The 19,073-nt window shown below is 46.4% G+C and overlaps 1 protein-coding gene across 1 annotated transcript; it reads right to left on the reverse strand.

Annotated features, from left to right (window-relative positions):
- Positions 1 to 3,306: 3,306 nt before the first annotated feature.
- LOC115078391 (putative DBH-like monooxygenase protein 2) lies at positions 3,307 to 18,599 on the reverse strand. Its single transcript, XM_029581300.1, has 15 exons — positions 18,451 to 18,599; positions 17,959 to 18,073; positions 17,304 to 17,501; positions 16,906 to 17,052; positions 16,129 to 16,284; positions 15,922 to 16,005; positions 15,114 to 15,281; positions 14,515 to 14,617; positions 12,522 to 12,688; positions 12,058 to 12,149; positions 9,149 to 9,245; positions 7,918 to 7,977; positions 6,985 to 7,118; positions 6,726 to 6,840; positions 3,307 to 4,678 (listed from the first exon to the last, which is right to left on the reverse strand). Exons 1-15 carry the CDS (start codon positions 18,597 to 18,599, stop codon positions 4,532 to 4,534), a joined length of 1,932 nt encoding a protein of 643 aa, XP_029437160.1. The 3' UTR covers positions 3,307 to 4,531.
- Between the last annotated feature and the right edge of the window lie 474 nt (positions 18,600 to 19,073).

Genomic DNA, 19,073 nt, shown 5'->3' on the forward strand with positions numbered 1-19,073 from the left:
CTGCAGGATTCACAAGCAGTATGTCCTGCAGCATTCACAAGCAGTATGTATGCCCTGCAGGATTCACAAGCAGTGTGTCCTTGCAGGATTCACAAGCAGTATGTATGCCCTGCAGGATTCACAAGCAGTATGTATGCCCTGCAGGATTCACAAGCAGTGTGTCCTTGCAGGATTCACAAGCAGTATGTATGCCCTGCAGGATTCACAAGCAGTGTGTCCTTGCAGGATTCACAAGCAGTATGCCCTGCAGGATGAAGCAGGAGAACCACAGGCAGGAAATGATGAAGTTGCTGGTGGGGATGCTACGACTCTTGACCCAGTCCTGGAAATTCACTGCTACAGTAAATCCATTTCCTGTCAACCCCATCAGCCAGGAGAAGCTGTGAAAGACCAAAACTGTGATATAAACTGAATCCAACTTTTTCTTTACTGCTGCAGGGCACACCCAGAAGTCGTTTCACAGTTCTTGAGAAGTTTCCAAGCTTCATCTTGTCCTGCGGGCACCTGTATGATTTGGACAGCAAATCTCTGGGTTCCTGCACCTGTTTCAGATGGTGTTGGCTGGTTTGTGCTGCGTCGTGTTTTAATGTTGTTCACCTCCGTAATGAGACTAATGCAAATGGTGAAGGTAACATTTTGCTTCTGAGGGAAGAGCCAGGGAAGGGGGAGGGTCTGGAGATCATGCTCTGTGTTATACGGCTATCACTAATCGAGTTAATAAAAAGGGGAGTGAAGAAGACTCAAGGAGATCCTGTAGATTACTCCTCCCATGACGCAGGCAGCTCCTTCCATTGCCTGACCTGCCTCACAGTTAGCAAGTTTGTCCTGGGATTAAAGCCCCTGACCTGGTGTCCCTTCCCCAGTGGAGTTCCCTATCCTCCCTTATTGGAAGACCCTTCAGTCTGCTTTTTCCTGGGCTCCTTCGCCCTCTCTTCATGGATCATGGATCATTTCAGAGCCTTGCTCGGGCAGTACCCGGGTTACTGCTGGTAGACAGGCTGGATCCACCCAAGTGGATTTTCAGCAGGCACTTTCTTAGCCCCCCAGACGTTCGCCACATTAGAAAGAGGCAATCCAGGGGTGTTTTGGAGAGAGGGTTGAAAGTGCGCATACACTTTCATTTTCAAGAATGCACCCGCACAGGATAATGCAGGCACTTTACACCTTATTTTATTTTTTGAAATGTGTAGCCTGCACATATCCTTTATTTGGGTGGGGGTAGAAATCAAAAACACACAAAATTAAAACATAAAATTATCTATTAAATCAATGCGTGTGCTTCATGAGTGCAATCTTCAAACCTTTCCCCCAGTAAAAAGGGTTTTCCTGAAAACTCTTCTCCCAGGGCCCGGTGAAGGTCCGGGGGGGCTTCCATAGTGCCTGGAAGTTTAGTCGGATGGAGAGGAGGCCTGGTGGGGTTTGGATGTTATTTTCACAAACAGCAGCTGCAAAGTCCGCGAGTACTTTTAGCCAGAAGACCTTTTAGGAAATTTTCAAAGGGAAGTTACCCCGTCGTTTCTTTTTCTTAAATGAGCTAGTCTCCGTGGACTTTGCAGCCTCGCCGGCTGTTTGAATTTGCCCCGTTTAGCCACATTAACGACCCAGACTTCAAGCACAGGCTAGGCGAAGAACAGATTGTGTGATATGGGCTGTAAGGTGCACATGTACATTGCTAATTTGGCAGCTGTTCTGTACCCCATGTCATGTTCACTGCTTTCCTCTGGGTTTCTTCAGCTTCTTCTGATTTCTCGTGAAACGTGGGACCCAGTACACTATTCGTACAGTGGGGTGGAGATCACAGAATCCAGGGACAGAAGAGCAGAGCCCTGACCAGAGAGACTAAGGCAATCGCTGGTACAATTCCTAGTGCATCCAAGATTTGCGCTCCAGGCTGGGATCAGAAGAGAAAGCCAGGGGCCCAGCACCAACCACCTATCTTAACTCCTGCATAATGACTTGGTTGTGGTTAACCCTGTAGATGCCAAGCATTCTCCTCTAGTAAAAGCAACATTAAACCTGAGCCATGTAAGTCTTGGATGTTACTCAGCAATCACTGGAGACCACAAGTGTGGTCTCCAGTGATTGCTCCAGTGATTGCTCCAGTGATTGCTCCAGTGATTGCTTCACCTTCAATGCATATACAGCATAGTTCTCTGCTTCAACGGCAGGGGAGAAGAAAAAAGGGTTCGCACTCACAAAGCGGGGAGTAGCTGGCTTGTTACGGCGGTTACTACCCCAAACCAAATGTGTCTGATACTTCACTTTCGATGCATATCCAGCATGGCTCTCTGCTTCAACGGCTTGGGATAAGACTGATACATCACGCATTTCCAGCATAGCTCCCTGCTTCAACAGCAGGGGAGAAGAAAAACAACCAATAAGGACTGTATAACATAGTCTGGGTAAAACAAATAGGCAGGGGTGTAGCTTGCTTATTGCGGCGGTTACTACCCCTACTACCCCTAACTAATCAAGCTAGATATTTCAATTTTGGGGGTGGAAGGTAAATAGAACCAAGAGCTAAGAGAAACAGATAAGTATGAGAGAAAAAATGTGTGAAGCTTGCTGGGCAGACTGGATGGGCCGTTTGGTCTTCTTCTGCCGTCATTTCTATGTTTCTATGAGACGCATGATAACCAACTAAAAAAATGAATGAAGTCAGTCACTATATTGACAGCATCATTCTCCCTGCCCCACCCCCGCCCTGAGCGAGCCTCCAGATGAGAACTGCTGAGCTGACGCTGCCTGCGTTCTGCATCCATCCACCTCAAAGGTCCTCAAGGCTCTAGAGGAGAATACGACAAAGGCCAAGGAGGAGCCTGCAGTTTGTACCCGGAACATGGAGGGGCCTAGAAGTATCAGCCAATCTGTGCACATCCCGACATTTCAGAGAGGCTAGTGATTCCAGGTTCCCAGGCCCTGAAGCCAGGATCAAATGGGATCCCATCCTAACCTGAACAGAGGTTGTAAAGGCACAAATGAGACAGGTGGAGAACCCGAGACAGGACCATAGTAAGACCTAACTGACAAACATGAATAATGTGTCCTAAAAGAAAGTGTTCCAGGCAGAGGAAACAGAGGGATGCCTGCAGTGAAGCAGCATTGAGAGGTGAATGTTGTAGATCCCGTCCCAGACCTGGAACTTCATCATCCAGATGGACTTCGTCCCACAAGCCCCTGAAAGAGAATAGGGGGTCACCGTGCTACTCTCTTCCTGCCTTCCTTCCAAAGTCCATTGTTGATGGTAATTAAAATCCATGTAATGTTCATACAAAAAGGAGAGGGTAGGCAGATTTGGTTCTTTGCTTTAATTTAATTGTTTCAATGAGAGCTCAGAGGAGTGAGAAAATGACAAGGCTCCAGCTGGCAGGGCTAAGACATCAGAAGGCATCTGACTCTGGAGAAGACTTGGAAGCAAAGGCAGATCTGATAAAAGTGAGAGCAGGAGCTCAGTCTATAGCCAGAAAAGCAACAGAAGCTGTAGTGTGCGGAGAAAGAGCAAATGGACCTTCATGATGCCTGCACTGCCCCTCCGAGCAGGGATTATACTCTCTCAGCACTGGCCAGTGTATTTCTCTGGGCATCGGTGCTAGAAGGGAACAGCACATTTGGAGATAGGGGTGTTGGGGGATACAAGTTTTGCAAAGTTGTGATCCCATTCATTAACGCAAAAGGAGAATTATCCAAAGATGTTTGCCCATGAGTTTTCCAAGTCTTCTAATGGTGCCTTCCACTCGGAGCCCACACCTAACGCAAATAAGAGAGCGAGTGTTCTCCATAGCAGAGTCACTGCCTCAGATAACTGAAAACATGCTCTTTAGAAATGCGTACGACTTAATGTAAAATACCAGTATGTGGATAACTGCTACATCAGTACCAGAGATAATGTTAGTGGAGGAGCAATACGTAATCATGGATGTAAAGAGCATTGTTAGTACAGCTGGAACGTGTATTTACTGAAAATGAATGAATATGAACGAGATTATACAGTAGCCAGTGTGAAATCCTACAATATATAGGATTATGTTTACACTATGGTGGTGACACACAGTATGTGATCAGTGACCATGAATATGAATGCAGGTATTGTAAACCATTCTGATCTTATATAAAACACTAAATAAATAAATAAATAAAATAAAATAAAGTCAAACTTGAGTATCCGCTCAGGAAATGACCTTATCAAGGTCACATTCCAAAAAAGGATTTGTGTGTGGGCCTCAAAGCTCATGTAGAGCAGCTTTAGGTAATTCTCCTGTTGGGTCATTAAAAGGGGTCACAACTTGAAAGCTTCCAGATTCCTCCAGGAGCTGTTTAGCTCTTGGGTTATCTAAAACGTTTTTTGTTTTTTTTGGTGGGGGTGGTTAGTAGTTGAAAGATTGGTGGGTAGGGGAATATTTTCTCACCTCCTCTCCTTACATTACACTTGCATGAAAGCTTGAATCCCTCAGCACTTGCAGAAGCAAAAGACCAGAGCAGTCCCGCCTGGCATAGCAGAAGGAGCTGGGACGGGAGCTGGGCAGAGCCAAAGTTAGGAGCTATCGGTGTCCACAGGTCTGCCCCCGTGAGTCTCTGCAGGGGATGGGCCGTTGCTGAGGTCAAAGGAGGTGTCATCACAGGGGCCCAGTATGGGAGGTTCAATGTCAGGGATCAGCCCGGGCTGTGATAATCTGGTCCCCTAAAGTCAAGAGAACAAAACCTGGTTACCTTCAAGGGGTTCCTGTTACGTGCTCAACGTTGTGACAAAGCCATGCATACACTTAGTCTGGTTTTTATGTACGCTTTTCAGTTTAATATCCATATACCATCAAAATCAGATATTTTTGCTCTTCCATCATCCTATAGGGCCCAGTTCTGTTACAATAACCTCGGGAAGGGACTCCTTCCTCTGCCACTGGGTCTGAATAAAGATTCCTATCCAAGCCGGCTCCAATCTGTGACTTATCCGCTGAGTAAAACATAGAGTTACTAGGGGTGCTGTGGATGATAACATGGATCTGTGTATATTCCAAATGGACTCAAGTGGAGTTCAGTTTTAGTTTAGTTTAGATAGCAAAATCATTTACCACATCAATGAGGTAATTTATCTGACCAGATTCATGGCCTTTTTCCTAATATGACTATTTATCCAAAACTGCAGCCCCACTGCCCCTCCCAAAACATAGGACTAGTCAGAAAGGAAAAGGAAATGAGAGTAGGAAGGGACCCTCTACCAATTTCATTCCATAAGTGGGTGCCAGACGACTGAAGGATTAAACCCTGAAAGCAGGATGAACAGAAGACTCCTTGCCCTCTCCCCCTCCTGCTGAGACTTGTGATTCCTTCTCTTCCTAGGGGAAATCAGAGCTCCTACTTATCCTTTCCGTAGCTCTACTAGATGTACGCAGTGCTGTCCCCAGATACACATAAGGGACAATCCCTGCTCATAGACGTGACAAATAAGAGGCTTCAGAAAATAGGGTTAAAATCAACACGGCTCTTATCAGATTTAAAAGCAGCCTCAAAAAGGTGGGTTTGTAGATGGGATCTGAATACAGCGAGAAAGGGAGCCTGTTCCAGCAAGGTGACCTGTAACTGCAGAATAAATAAATAAATAAATAAATACATATGGCGCTGGGAGTTGGCAACGGAGGAGAAGGTCACTTTCTAGGGTGTAAGAGAAGATGAGGATATAGGTAGGAGCTGCTTGAACTGTATGTGGACGCAGATGGGGAGACCTTGTGACTTGAGAAGAGGGGTTATACAGTCTTAACAACACTGAAGGAAGATAATTTGGATAGATTGTAGTGCACTGGGAGATCTGAGAGGACATATTGGAGTAGTCTAAAGAGGAGGTGAAGAGAGAGAAGATAAGGGTTTTGGATGGATTGTAGTGATGTTACAGAGAAAGAAACCACACATTTTAGCACTATTCCACAGAGACAGAAAAACAGGGCAGTGGTGTGAGTGGGGAGAAGATCTTCTGCCTTGGTCTTGTTAAGTTTAAGGTGGCCATGGGCTATCCAAGTAGCAATGTCAAAGAACCAGTGAATTATGGGTAGAGGTTCTGGGGCAGAGAGATAGATATGGGATTCATCAGAATAAAAATAGTAAATGAAGCCACAGGAGGAAATCAGAGCACCAAGGGAATAAGAGAGCAGAGCCTTAGGGCACACCAATTGGGAACAGGATAGCAGTGGAGGAGCATCCATCAAAAGATAGATTAAAAGTGTGACGGGAGAGTCCCAAAATCCATGTGAGGACAGAGTGTCAAGGAGCAGATGATGATCAATAGTGTCAAAGCGGAGGATAAGTCGAGGAGGATTGATGAAAGGCCCCCTGGCTCTGGCCATGAGGAGGTCAGTGGAGACTGGCAAGGGCTGTTTCCGGGGAATGTACAGGGAGGAAGCCCGAATGGAGTAGACTGAGAATGGCTTGAGAAAACCTAGGCAATGAAGCAGAGCAGCGTGTTCAAGTAGTCTGGATGCGAAAGGGGTGGGCGATACCCAAGCAGCACAAGCAGGGCCCAGTGAAGGTTTTCTTGCAATGAGGCAAACCCAGAACTCGCTGGGATTAGCTTGCCCTCAAATCATGTGGCCATGGCAACACAGAGCCTTCGGAAAGGTTCCCTGGCACGGGGAGCTTGGCATGTGCCTGTAAAGATGCAGAGCGGCGCGGGGAGAGGAAGGGGCAATTCCTGTGGGGGACGGGGTAGAACTTCTCTCTCTCCTTCTGCCCACATTTACCTTCCTGTTCTGGACGATAACCGTCTGCACCGCCTCCTTTGAAGCCTTCTCTGCCAGACGGATTGTCTCGTTATCCCATTCCACGTAATTCAGGTTCATCACGGCCTCCATAATGCTGCAGAGGAGGAGAAGAACATGGACGGTCAGCGTCCCGAGACGTCTCCTGGCCCATGCAGTCTGTGTCTCTGTGCACATTGTTCCTCATTTCAGTACACACACACCCCCCCCCCTGCCCCTCAATGCTCTGCCCCCGACTCACTCGGTGGTGTGCTCCTGCCCGAGGATGTCTGTTACGTACGGCAGGTCTGTGTAACTCCAGCAGGTGGAGATGTTGTTCCTGGGGTAGAAGAAGAGGAAGGCGAGGCACATCTCGTTCAGCGTGCTGGGCCCCCCCTACAAAGAGAAGCCAGACGCAGGGAAGAACCACAGGTGGGAAAAGGCAGCCGCAGCAGCAGTCTCCCCTGCTCTTTGCACTGTGAGTGGGTTTCTTCCCAATTGATTGGTACAGGCGTCAAGGTCTGGGCAATGTCTTTCTGTGACAGGTGACCTTACTATCAAATTACCTAAAAGTCTGGGCATCACAGATGGCTCAGTCATTGCCTGTGATGGCATAATCCGCTACGGATGTTCTTTCCACTCTGCACTGAACACATTTTGGAAAGTTGTGGAATATAAGAAATGATAAATAAATAAATAAATAAATATTCTGTCGTACTTCTTTAAAAGTCTTGCACTTCCAGTCACGGGTTTCCCTAAAAGTCGAAGGCCCAAGATATATACCCTGGCTATCCTTAGGCATGTGGACAACCAGATGCTTGCCAGGGATGAGGTGGGGAGCTGTCCCCCTCTGATGAGTTGCACTAAGGAGCAGCTGCTCGACCTTTGGCCAAAAGCAGTAGCATCGCACTGGAATCCCCATGTCCTGCCCCTGCTGACCACCCTGTACTCTGGCAAAGCAGCTGACCACACCCCCTGGACAACTGCCTACTCTGACCATTACTAAATCTGCCCCTGCAAAGGCCACTCCCCATTGCTCCAGTCGCAAACTTCTATGAACGTCCCAAACACCCCCATGAAGTCCATCATCAAACCAGAGTGGTGACTCTCCCTTCCAGGGGTTGCATAGTGTGCTTTCCTGCATCAGCACCAAGGCCTACAGAGTTTGCTGCACTCACTAGCAGGAGACACTCACATAGGTAACGTCATCTCGGTCCATCGTGTTGGCTGTGCATTCCACCAGGACCTCATCTCCCTGCGGAGAGAGCAAACACGGTGCATGTTACTTGGGAGCTTCAGTCTAGCAAGGGGACAGAGGTGACTTCTCTCACCAGTACAACACCAGAAAATTCCCTTGTTTCCAGGCTGCTTCAATAAAGTGCGTTCAGCCCACCCTTGAATGGACATTTTATGAGCGTAAACCTTACTGCCGGTACAGCGAGGAGTTTTACACTCAAAGTGCAGTCAGCCTAGCGCAGGGATTTACACACGGTTGGGCGTGCATTTTGGATGTGCAAGACTGGTGCCGGATGCAGTAAGGAGATTAGCACATCCCTAACAAACGCGAACTGATAGCACCCGTCAAATTTTAATTGCATGTAGATGAGGACATTAGCTATCACCCCTGCGCCTGATGCACACTTTTTAACATGGCAAATTGAACTCCAGCCTCACAGGTGGAGTAAAGTCAGCTTGCAGTCAAGGGTCCATGTAAGTCATTAAACAATAGATTCCCTGTGTTGTGATTAATGTGTCCTTCCCCTTAGTATCATTGTGACACTTTCATTTACTGCTTTTGGTGGAGAAAACTAATTGAATGCTTTCACTTTATTTAAAAAGCAAACCACTTTTCTTATTTGCCATAACATTTGGACATGCAGCGCTCTGTGGCAGCTCCCCCGAGTTAAATGTGCATTCAGCCTATACTGAACGCACATTTGCCAGTCTGCCCCCGTTTTTTTACTCTTGATGCATTAGCATAGCATTCGCCTTCTGCATCGGGAATTTAAAAAAACATTTAAGCTGAGTGTTAAGAAACTGTACGTTGATTTACAGCACACAGGTTTAACACTTATCGGCCTGTTCACGGGTTCACTTTTTCCATTTTTGTTTTGTAATTGTTGACAGTGGCTGAGAAAAGCGGGCAGACCGCAGCACTACCTACGTGAAAGCAGCAAATTCTAGCGCCTCCCCACCCTACCCAATCAGATATCAATGGATTGCTAAGGCATCAAGCAAAGTTGCCCACATTGCAGTCTGGGCAGAGATGAACTGGGGGAGGAGCCTTCCCCCTAATCAATCCTGAAATATTTTTTGAAAGATGGAAAGTCCCCCTTTGTCTCTGTCAGCCTGGTTCCCTCCTGCGCAATCGCCTCTCTATTCCAGCCATCTTGTTCTGTGGGCCACAGTGGGATAGGGGGACATACCACATTGAAGTCAATGGTATAGCGGTGGTGCCGTGACTCTTGCAGACGGAAGTCATACTTGTCATCTTGACCCAGGACCCCGATCTGGGTGCCATTCCTATGGTGAGGAACAGAGGAGAATATTAGGAATGACAGTAGCAGGATACTGGGTTAGAGTTAGTGACTGGGTTTAGGGATGGAGGTTAAGGTTTGAGGTTAGGATGAGGCTATAGAGGATATAGGGTTAGGAAGTGAGTTGGGACAGAGTCACAATTAGGGGGTTTAGGGTTGAGGATAGGATTGGGTTATGGTTGAAGGTTAGGACTAGAGTGAAGTTATAGAATCTGGGTAGAGTTGGGTTAAGAGCTGGAGCTAAGAGCAGTTAGGATTGAAGGTTAATATTTAGAGTTGGGGTAGGATTCAGGTATAGGGTAGGGGTCCCCAACCTGTGGGTTGGTTCCAGATTTCCTAGCCCGCCATACTTTTCCTTCCTTCAACTGGATCTAGCCTGTGAAGAAAGATTTTCCTTTCTTCTTGTGCAGGGTGGGGGCAGGGGCAGAAAGACTGATGTGGTTTCCAAGACCCCGCCAAAAGAACAACAAGATGAGCGGCGACAGAAAGGCTGGTGGCATTTTCTAGGCCCCTGACAGTTGAGAAGATGCCCAAGGTGAGTGAAAGTGAAGGGGGGAGGGGAATGGAGAGAGGAGTGAGGGAGTGAGAGAGAGGGAAGGGTAGGGAGGGGTTGAGGGAGTGCACTATGCACACCCCTATATCTCCCCCCAGCCCCCGAGATTCAGATGCAGAGGAAGAATTTCTGGGGATGTAGAAGGATTGCCAACGTCTGAAAAATCTAGAAATATTATTACTGACAATTTTACTATCTGCTCTACTCTTGGGAACTCTGCCCCCCATGTCTCTCCCCTTTGCATCAAACTCTGTCTTGGTGATTTGAAATATCCTATGTCACCTTTCTCTTGAAAAGTTTGGGGATCCTTGGAACAATGATTAGGTTTACAGGCTAAGAGTTGGGGTTAGAAGGAATCCCCCTCTTTGGGAAATGAATTTTCAGAAATTTCTGTAGAGGATATCGTTCAGATTATCCAATTTGCCAATAATCCAATATGACCAAATATGACCAAAATTCTGGTTTTAGGTCTTCGTCCTCCTTTTACTATCCCTGAGTCTCCCCAAATTTTGGGGGACCATATTCTAATTTGCTCTTCAGCACGTCATTTGGACATCATCTTAGATACCTCCCTTTCCATGGCACCTCAGATTAAAACAGTTGTTGAGTTCTTTCTTTAAGTAAAAAATATTGAGACATCTTAAACCTCTGCTATTTCCTGACAATTTTCGCACAGTTTCACAAGCCCTCATTTGTTTGCCTTCCGTAGACTATTGAATTCCCTCTATGCTGGTCTCCCTCAGGATTGCCCTTGGTTTTCTTCAAATCATCAAACTTCTGCCCCCCGTCTACTTACCAATACCCCCCATTCATCATCATATCATCATCATGTCTTAAAAGATTTGCACTGGTTACCCATTTCCTCATGCATAAAATAGAAGCTTGCCACCTTAATCCATAACTTACTTCACAATGTCAAATCACGTTGGATAAGCTCAGTTTTGCGTATTCACACCTCTTCTATCCTCAAGTCAATTTCTGCTCCACATTCCCCCTCCGAAGGCAGCACGTTTGGCCTTAACTAGTCAGCGCTCCTTCTCAATCTTCAGCCACGCCCTCTGGGATTCCCTTCCACTATCCATACGCCTCACCAGTGATTCTAAACTGTTCAAAAAGGCTCTCAAAACCCACCCTTTTTGTAGAAGCTTCCCAATAATTCTATCTTGCTCAGCCTCAGTATTGATTTTGTTTTGTCTCATCGTTTTAGTTGTTATAATTCTTTTTTTTTTTAATTTTTAATTTATGCATTTCCATTATACAACAGGCAATCATCCATGAATCAATACAGATGGGAAAGAAAAAATTCAAGAATATTAACTTTTATCTCACCATTAATATTTCTATCCAATATTCATATCTAGTATTCAAATATGAAGTAAATATCTCATGAAGTTATATGTAATAGAGCAATATCTGAGGACATTCTGGGAGGGTTACCTTCAACCAGATGAACAACTGAAATAATGAGTTTACAAACAGGTATCTCTCTATTTAGCCTCTAGTTCTACAGCCACAATCTCTTGGGGGCGCGAATCTAAGAAGACCCGTAGCTGTGATACTTCAAATAATATAAATTTCTGTTGCTGAAAGACAACTTCGCATTTACAGGGACATTTTAATATCATTTTTCCACCCTTCGTTTCTACCTCTGTTCTTAAATCAAGAAATCTTTTCCTCCTATCTTGAGATTGCTTAGAAAGGTCAGGATATATCCATATTCTGCCTCCAAGAAAAGGAACCATCTCTATCTATGGCAAATGAAAAGGATACATGCAATACTGATCTATTTGTAATAACTGTATCTATAGTTGATTCGATTACCCCTATTAGATTCAAAGAATTTTGTCCTTCACTATTAGCTTGTAAAGTTGTTCCTTTTGGATTTACATAATAAATCTTTGAGATAGTGTGAATGGCAGATTGAGGAATTTTTAAAATTTCCACTAAATACTCTTTAAGCATATCATATGGAGAAATCAAATCAAGTTTTGGGAAGTTTATTATTCTAAGATTTAGATATTTAAATTAATTTTCCCAAACTTCTAGTTTCTTATCATAAATTATCTCCACTCTAGCAAACTTCTGCTGCCATACTTCTAGTTATAATTCTTTTTATCACTGTTCTCACTGTCCCCTGCCCCCGACGTTGGCGGGGCGGGTAATAAATACTTTTAAATAACTAAGTAAATAATTTCCATCCCAGGATGTGGCTGCAATAATCAGCAATAGAATGCGTCTCTCTTACCGGTAATGAATCACTTTAATCCCCCGAGCAGTCAGGTGGGAGTGGAGCAGATAAGCTAAAACTTTCATATTCTCCACTGGCCACCCATTCACCTGGAACAGGAAGGAAGCAACAGAAGTAGCATTGCCACAGAGAAACTAAAGACTTCAGTAACAGCTTCTGCAGTGCAACAGATCTGTCAGTGATAAGAAGAACTAGTTATAATAATCCACTACCCTATTGCACAAACACTGTGAGAAACGCACTGATCAGTGCCTATGACAGAATAATCCCCTATTCTAGTTTACCACCCAGACACTAAGAGAAATGCACTGATTGCTACCTGTGACTGAATAATCCCCTATTCAATTTCTCAGCCCAGACACTGGGAGAAATGCCTCTGTTAGAATAATCCTCCATTCTATTCTACAGCACAGGCACCATGTGAAACATTCCAGTTGATAGCACATTGCCACGGCTCTCACCTCATGGAATTTTTCCGTCTTGCACAGTCCATATGATTTATAATTCTCAGCTCCGGGGGGGATGAAGTGCATGGGGAAAGTGAAAACCCCCACTTGAAGGATGCCTGCATCATGTTTCCGTAGCTCTGGCGTGTAGAATATTGTAATTCCTGAATTATCAAATATTCCTGAAACAAAGCAACTGGGGTTAGATACTATAACCTGAAACAGATCCAGATAGGGTGATATAACCCCCAAATATTATCTGATGCCATGAGAAAACCATTACATATTGGCTGAGGTGGTAAAATGATCCTGAATTCAGTTGTGATACCGTGCAATAACCCAGCTAATATATAGATATCGCTTGCTGGCGTGAGAGAACCTTCCAGTATCAGAGGGTGGGATGACGTACCCTTGCAGCAAGCATCACACTGTTTTCAGAGCCCAGGCATGTCTGTTTTAGAAAGAGAAAGATGCACACATAGAGCAAGTAAGATAAAGAGATAGGACGCAGAAGACAGGTATGAAGAGAAGCTTTACTGAAGTGAGCTGCCACCCTATTCCCCAAACTGCTGGAATAAATAGCACGTCGACCCCTCTCTAACACCCCACACTACCCAAAACTTGAATCTTTCTTCCTTTTCCCACCCAGGAAATGCTCATTTTGTGCTAATCCTTCAAGATACATTTAAAATATCAGATTGCCAGCAATGTTACTGAGAGATATTTGTTCTTTAAGTGAATAAAGGTTTGCTTTGCCCACATTGCTAATTATGACGTGCCCATGACACAGTCCCAGGATCTTTTATCATCTTTTTGTGGTCACTGAGTTTAATCAGATTAACATTCCCATAATCTGCTAATTCTGCCTTCCCTGCTAAACTCTTTTCAGCAGCTTTCCTAGGAGATATTCATCCCACAATAAAGCACTGTTAATCTATAAGAGAGAATTATCAGAACCTCCATACCAGGGGCAGAGAAACTAATGGTAGGGAAACACCTCCAGGCCCTTCCAATCTCTACCCACTCTCCATTTCCATTGCAACAACACAGACTCTCCCAGACCCAGCTTAGACCTTGCTGAGCACTAAGGAACCTTTCTCCCAGGCTTCATCCCTCACTTCCCTGCCAGGTACCTGTGACCTGGAATGGCCACTGTTGGAAACAGGATGCTGGGCTTGATGGACCCTTGATGCGACCCAGCATGGCATGGTCTTATGTCCTTATGTCCCTCCACTGCTGAGAATCACTCTGTGCCCATCCCAGAATGTACCCCTTTATCCCCACTTCTAAGGATCTTCTGTCCCAGGCTTTACCGCTCACTCCCCCACCTCTGAGGATCCTCTGTGCTTATCCCAGGCTTTACCCCTCACTCCCCCACCTCTGAGGATCCTCTGTGCTTATCCCAGGCTTTACCCCTCACTCCCTCACAGCTAAGGATCCTCTGTGCTTATCCCAGGCTTTACCCCTCACTCCCCCACCTCTGAGGATCCTCTGTGCTTATCCCAGGCTTTACCCCTCACTCCCCCACCACTGAGGATCCTCTGTGCTTATCCCAGGCTTTACCCCTCACTCCCCCACCTCTGAGGATCCTCTGTGCCTGTCCCAGGCTTTACCCCTCACTCCCTCACCGGTGAGGATCCTCTGTGCCCGTCCCAGGCTTTAATAATTTCTGATAACATATTATCCAGCAGAATTAAAGTTTATCTATTGTGTCCAGAGCAGGCACTGCAGACCAGAGACGGTGGCTGTTTATCTGCTGATGTTCAGTTTATTTCAGGAACAGGAAAGAGAAGCTAAGACATGAGAGAAAACGTCCAGTGAAAGGTTCGGAAGGATTCTGGGAATCCTGCTCCTGGTCTTCCTTAACTGTGTGTGTGATCCATGCTCCTCCTTTGACAAGGCCTTTTGAAAGAGTTGGGGACCGTGAATGATCTGATTCAGGAATGTTATGTGCCTTGCTCTTTGCCCACCACCAGTGCCCTACCTGCCTCTTGAAAGCAACCCCCACCTTCTTTGGCGTCAAAGTTACTGAAGTGAATTTCCAGTCTGATGTAGAGGGGATCCAGCGAAGTGCCCAGCGGGATCCCCACGTCCTTCGGGAGGTGAAAGGCCTGGAGAAGGAAGGGAAGTGGAGAAAGTAACCAGAAAGCTTGTGTTCCTATACCAGCGTGTGTCTGCCAGGGCTGCTTCTCCTCGTGATGCCCCTGAGCCCAAACACGTCGACGAAACGCACCTTCCTGTTCTCGCCTACTTATGCCTCCTGCTGGAGGCAGCCACAGTCCCTGCCTTTTAGCTAGAGGATTGTTTCTGTGATGGATGGACACAAGAGCCAGGAAAATAAAATGGGGAAAAGTCCCATCTAGAATCATGAAAAACAGGGCTAGAAGAGCCCTCAGGAAGTCTAGAATCCATCCCCAGCTTCCAGACAGAATCCTCTGCATCTGATTCATCCCTGTCAGACGCGTCTCTAACCTGCTGCTAATGTTCTCTGGTGACAAAGCTTCCATCGCCCCTGTGGGTAACTTCTGATTCATTTTCTTCAGAGCTGCGTCATTGGCAAGAAAAAAAAAAAGCATTTCCATATCTGCTTTCTGCTTCTAGACTTACCGAGCCCCCAACAGCCCAGCCGAAGATGACCTGGCTGCACTGGGAGAAGGTGGGGTCAGAGCCGTAGCAATCACCCACTTCTGAGGTTACATTGGTGTTGTTTGCACAGGCGTAGACCAGGATGTGATGGACCAGTCCAGCGCTGTTAGGGTCAATCCGGGGGTCGTACTAGAAGCAAGAGAGACATTAGCACACACACATACACATAAGGTGTTACTGACTGCCGAAGTGAATTGCCCCTCTGACTCTCTCCAAACCCATCCCCACCCCATAGCCTGAAATACAAAACAGCTGCAAATGAGAATACAAAACGGAAATTATTCTGAAACATTTGGAAATGTCAATTTAGCAGGTGCATTATAATAACTTCCAGTTATTTGAATTCTCCATCCAAAATTTCCACAGCTCTAGGCGGCTTACAGAATTAATATTCATAAAATAAAAATCAAACAAAACAATCTCATCTTCAGGGCAACAACCCAACTTGCCAGATTCTGCTCCTGATCAAAAAAGTTCTCGCTCTGTTGGAATAGAAATGTTTTAAGAATTTCTCAAACGTTTTTGTGCAGCCTGTAAGATGCAGGGCCCCGGGTAAGGAGTTCCAGAAGAGAGAGCCAGACTGAAAGCATCCTCTCCTGTGATCTCCTGTATACATTTTTTCAATAAATAAATAAATAGGAAGCACACAGCCAACAGACCCAGCATGTTTGGAGGTTGTACCTCTGCCTCTCCAAGAAATCAGGCCAAGAGGACATTTTACCTTGCTATGGTCACCTTTCCATCCCCTCACCTGAATCTGGGGACTTACCAGGAAGATGTGGTGTTTTTCGTTAACCGTTGGCATGGGGATAAAAGTGCAGGCATACGTTGTGTCCGTCACAGGTATGGGGAACTGTCATAACAAAGAGAGAATATAATCACCTTATATCACCTCACGCTGCAGGGGGCTCTGTCAGAAAGTCATGCAAGCGAGGTGGCGTTTCGGATGACCCTTCCCATCTAAAGCCGCACTTACGTTATTCAGTTTGATGTCGTAGGTGAAGTAGGTGCTTGGCGTATCTGTCACGGGGCTTTTCACCATCAGGTAGATGGACTTCACATATTTATGCTCCTCTTCATACTGCAGTGAGTCATCCAGGCCATACAGGGAGATCACGCGCATGGTATCGTTCTGTGGGAAACAGAGAATCATACATTAACCTCTCTCTGCAATGTATGTTTTACAGCCCGGAGGCTGGGGATGGACAGTCCCGTCTTTTCATGGCTCTCACAACCTCCTGAGCCAGCTACATTTTCCTGTGACTCTAGATGAAATTTCATGTCATTTATTTATTTATCTTCCTATATCTCTAGAAAAAATACCCAGGCTGTGTGGAGAAGCAACCACAAGATGGCAGCAGCACTGCAGGAGTGGCAGTCTTAGGCTCCCCGAAGAAGCAGTCCCTTTAATACAGAGAAATCTATTGGACAATTACTGGTTCATAATCCTGCCAATGATGGTTTCAAGATATTGCTATGGGACACGACGGACTTTCTGTTGGAAGGGTATAATGCTGGAGTTAGGGGGGGTATTTGCGGTAGAGAAAAGGAGTGGTGTCCACATGGACCACCAGGGCATCTTTATGTGCTGTCACATTCTGGGCATTTAAGGATATTTTGGCTTTTTTGGATTTATACATCCAGAGGAAGCTCTGAATGGTATAGCAGTCACACAGCCTTCAGAGATTCATCTTCCACTGTAGGGAACTGGGCAAAGGGGGTCCTGCTGGTAACCAATTGGGTGTCTCCTTACTGTGATATCTTGGTCATCGGGGTCACAGGTGCGTAGGGCACGGCGAAACACCATGGTGGTGGTGGTCTCATTCTGCGTGAGCGACAGCAGCTCATAGTTCTGCTTCTCGTCCACCTCTGGTGGCCATTCCTCCTTCATGTGCCTGTCCTGAGAGCAGAGGTCTATGTGTGAGACACATACGCACACAGAGGGAGATAGTGAGGGATGAAGACAGAAATACAGAAAAAGAGGAAAAGGCGCTCACCGAGAAAGAGAAAAGGCAGTGACAGACAGAGGAGCAGACAGAAAAAGTCAGTGAGACGGAGAGAGAGAGAGAGAGGGAAATATTTGTAAAGTCAGACTGATAGACAGATCAGAGAATGCCCTTAACCCCAGCTCCCTCCAGCCCCGGCACTCACTGAGAAGTAGATGGACTTGTCAGAGTGGACCCCTCCGATCACCATGTCACTCCCTTCCAGTTCACCACTGGGGCTTAAACCAAACCCAATCCAGCCTATTGTCTTCACCTGCAGCTCAAAGAGAATCACTTCCTTGTCATGGTCAACCCCCCAGCGTAACTCAACAGACCCCTTTGGAGGGTCCAGAACCCTTGAGAACTGCAAATGGAGAACTGGGGTGACCTCTGCTCCCACTGTCCAGAGGAGACATAGGAGAAGAAGTCGGTGCCTCATCATTAGCTCAGGAGGACAAGCAAGCAACAAGCACACTGCAGGTCCGGATGGCTTATATGCTGATACTAATGAGGTAGGAGGAGGGCTTCCTCAAACACATAGATTACCTGATGCCAAAGGCAGATTTCAGGGAAGCTTCGGGACAAAAACACACAGCCAGCATTATCAGGAGAGGGGAGTGAGCAGAACCTCCTCCTGGCTTTCTACAAAAACTGGTTCTCATCTACAGATCTTAGAGCAAACATTTTCCCAGGTCATGGGAGTCAGCTTTAAGCTGGTTGCAGTCTGGCCTCTGATTTCAGTTGCTTTGGGCTGGATTTCTGGCAGCGTGGACAGATTCACCACAAGCGATGGATGCAATGTTTAGTATGAGTATTCATACCTGAACGGAGAGAGGGTCGGCGCATGAGCTCATCCCTGGTTTGATCTCTGAGTTGGGTCTTCTGCACCCTGGGTCAGCCGGGGTTCGGATTCTCTGGCGGCAGCGTTCACGGTGCCTGGGGTGGGACGAGAGAGGGAGTCATGCTCATTGTTAAAGGCGACACCTGGTGGCCAGATTTAGAGGGGCTGGTAGAAGCCCTGGTGCAAATACCCAGTCAGGGTTCCAGCTGAGGAGAAAGAGCCAAAAACTGAAAAAAAAGAAGAGAATCAGATTTGATTCGAGATCATTCCAGTTTGTTTCTGACTCTTGGAACCTTCCTTTGGTTGTGATGGATTTCAAATTTAATCTAAATTGGATCCCCCCATCCTTATTTATAGGGAAAACTTGTTTGGAAAGTATTGGAGCTGCCAACAACACAGGATTTTAAGAAGGATGCTTGGTTATAAGAACATAAGAACTGACAAATTGGATCAGACCAGAGATGCGACTCACTTAGTGTCCCCATTTCCAAGAGCGGCCAGCAGTAAGGGCACAGAGTATGCGTAGAAGGAACCAGATTTGTAGAAGGGGCCATCCCCCATCACAGCTCTCCAGTTTCCAGCCGTGAACCTCGGGTTGACAGCCCAGACCAGGTCTGTCATGCATAAATCTACCTAAGAAGGAAGGGAATGACTGCCAGAAAAAGAGAGAGAGAGGGAGGAGCACTCAGCCTCGGGAGGCGAAGGCCTTCTTCCAGAGAAATTCAGCAGCTAAGCCTTATCCAGCCTGCATCAATAAAGAACTCCACGTCGCGTCTTCCTATCACTTTCCCCGCTTCTGCCTTCACTACAGACCCCAGAATGCACCCGGGTACGCAGGGCGCTGTGCCAGGCACTTGGTGAAATGCTGAGAAATAGACTCCCTGGCTAATCCCAGGGATTTAAGAGAACAGAAAAGAGGGGTGGACAGGAAGCAAATGCCAGCGCCAAGAGGAGATTAAGGAAGAGAAGGTGTGGAAGAAGTGATGGGCAGGAGGGTGGAGGGGATCAACGCTGGACCCCCGGGGAATAAAGGAGCACTATGCGGGTGATACTGGATACCTCGTTAATGGAAGAATTAAGTGTCCCTCACACCAA

Source organism: Rhinatrema bivittatum, chromosome 16 (genome assembly GCF_901001135.1).
Source record: "Rhinatrema bivittatum chromosome 16, aRhiBiv1.1, whole genome shotgun sequence".
Lineage (NCBI taxonomy): Eukaryota > Metazoa > Chordata > Amphibia > Gymnophiona > Rhinatrematidae > Rhinatrema > Rhinatrema bivittatum.

Coding starts and splice junctions, on each gene's coding strand:
- LOC115078391 (XM_029581300.1), bottom strand. CDS start 18,599: ATGACAGACCTGGTCTGGGCTGTCAACCCGAGGTTCACGGCTGGAAAC. Junction 18,074..18,450: donor CTTGGAAATGGGGACACTAA/GTGAGTCGCATC, acceptor GTCCCACCCCAG/GCACCGTGAACGCTGCCGCC. Junction 16,006..16,128: donor ACGACATCAAACTGAATAAC/GTAAGTGCGGCT, acceptor TTGTTATGACAG/TTCCCCATACCTGTGACGGA.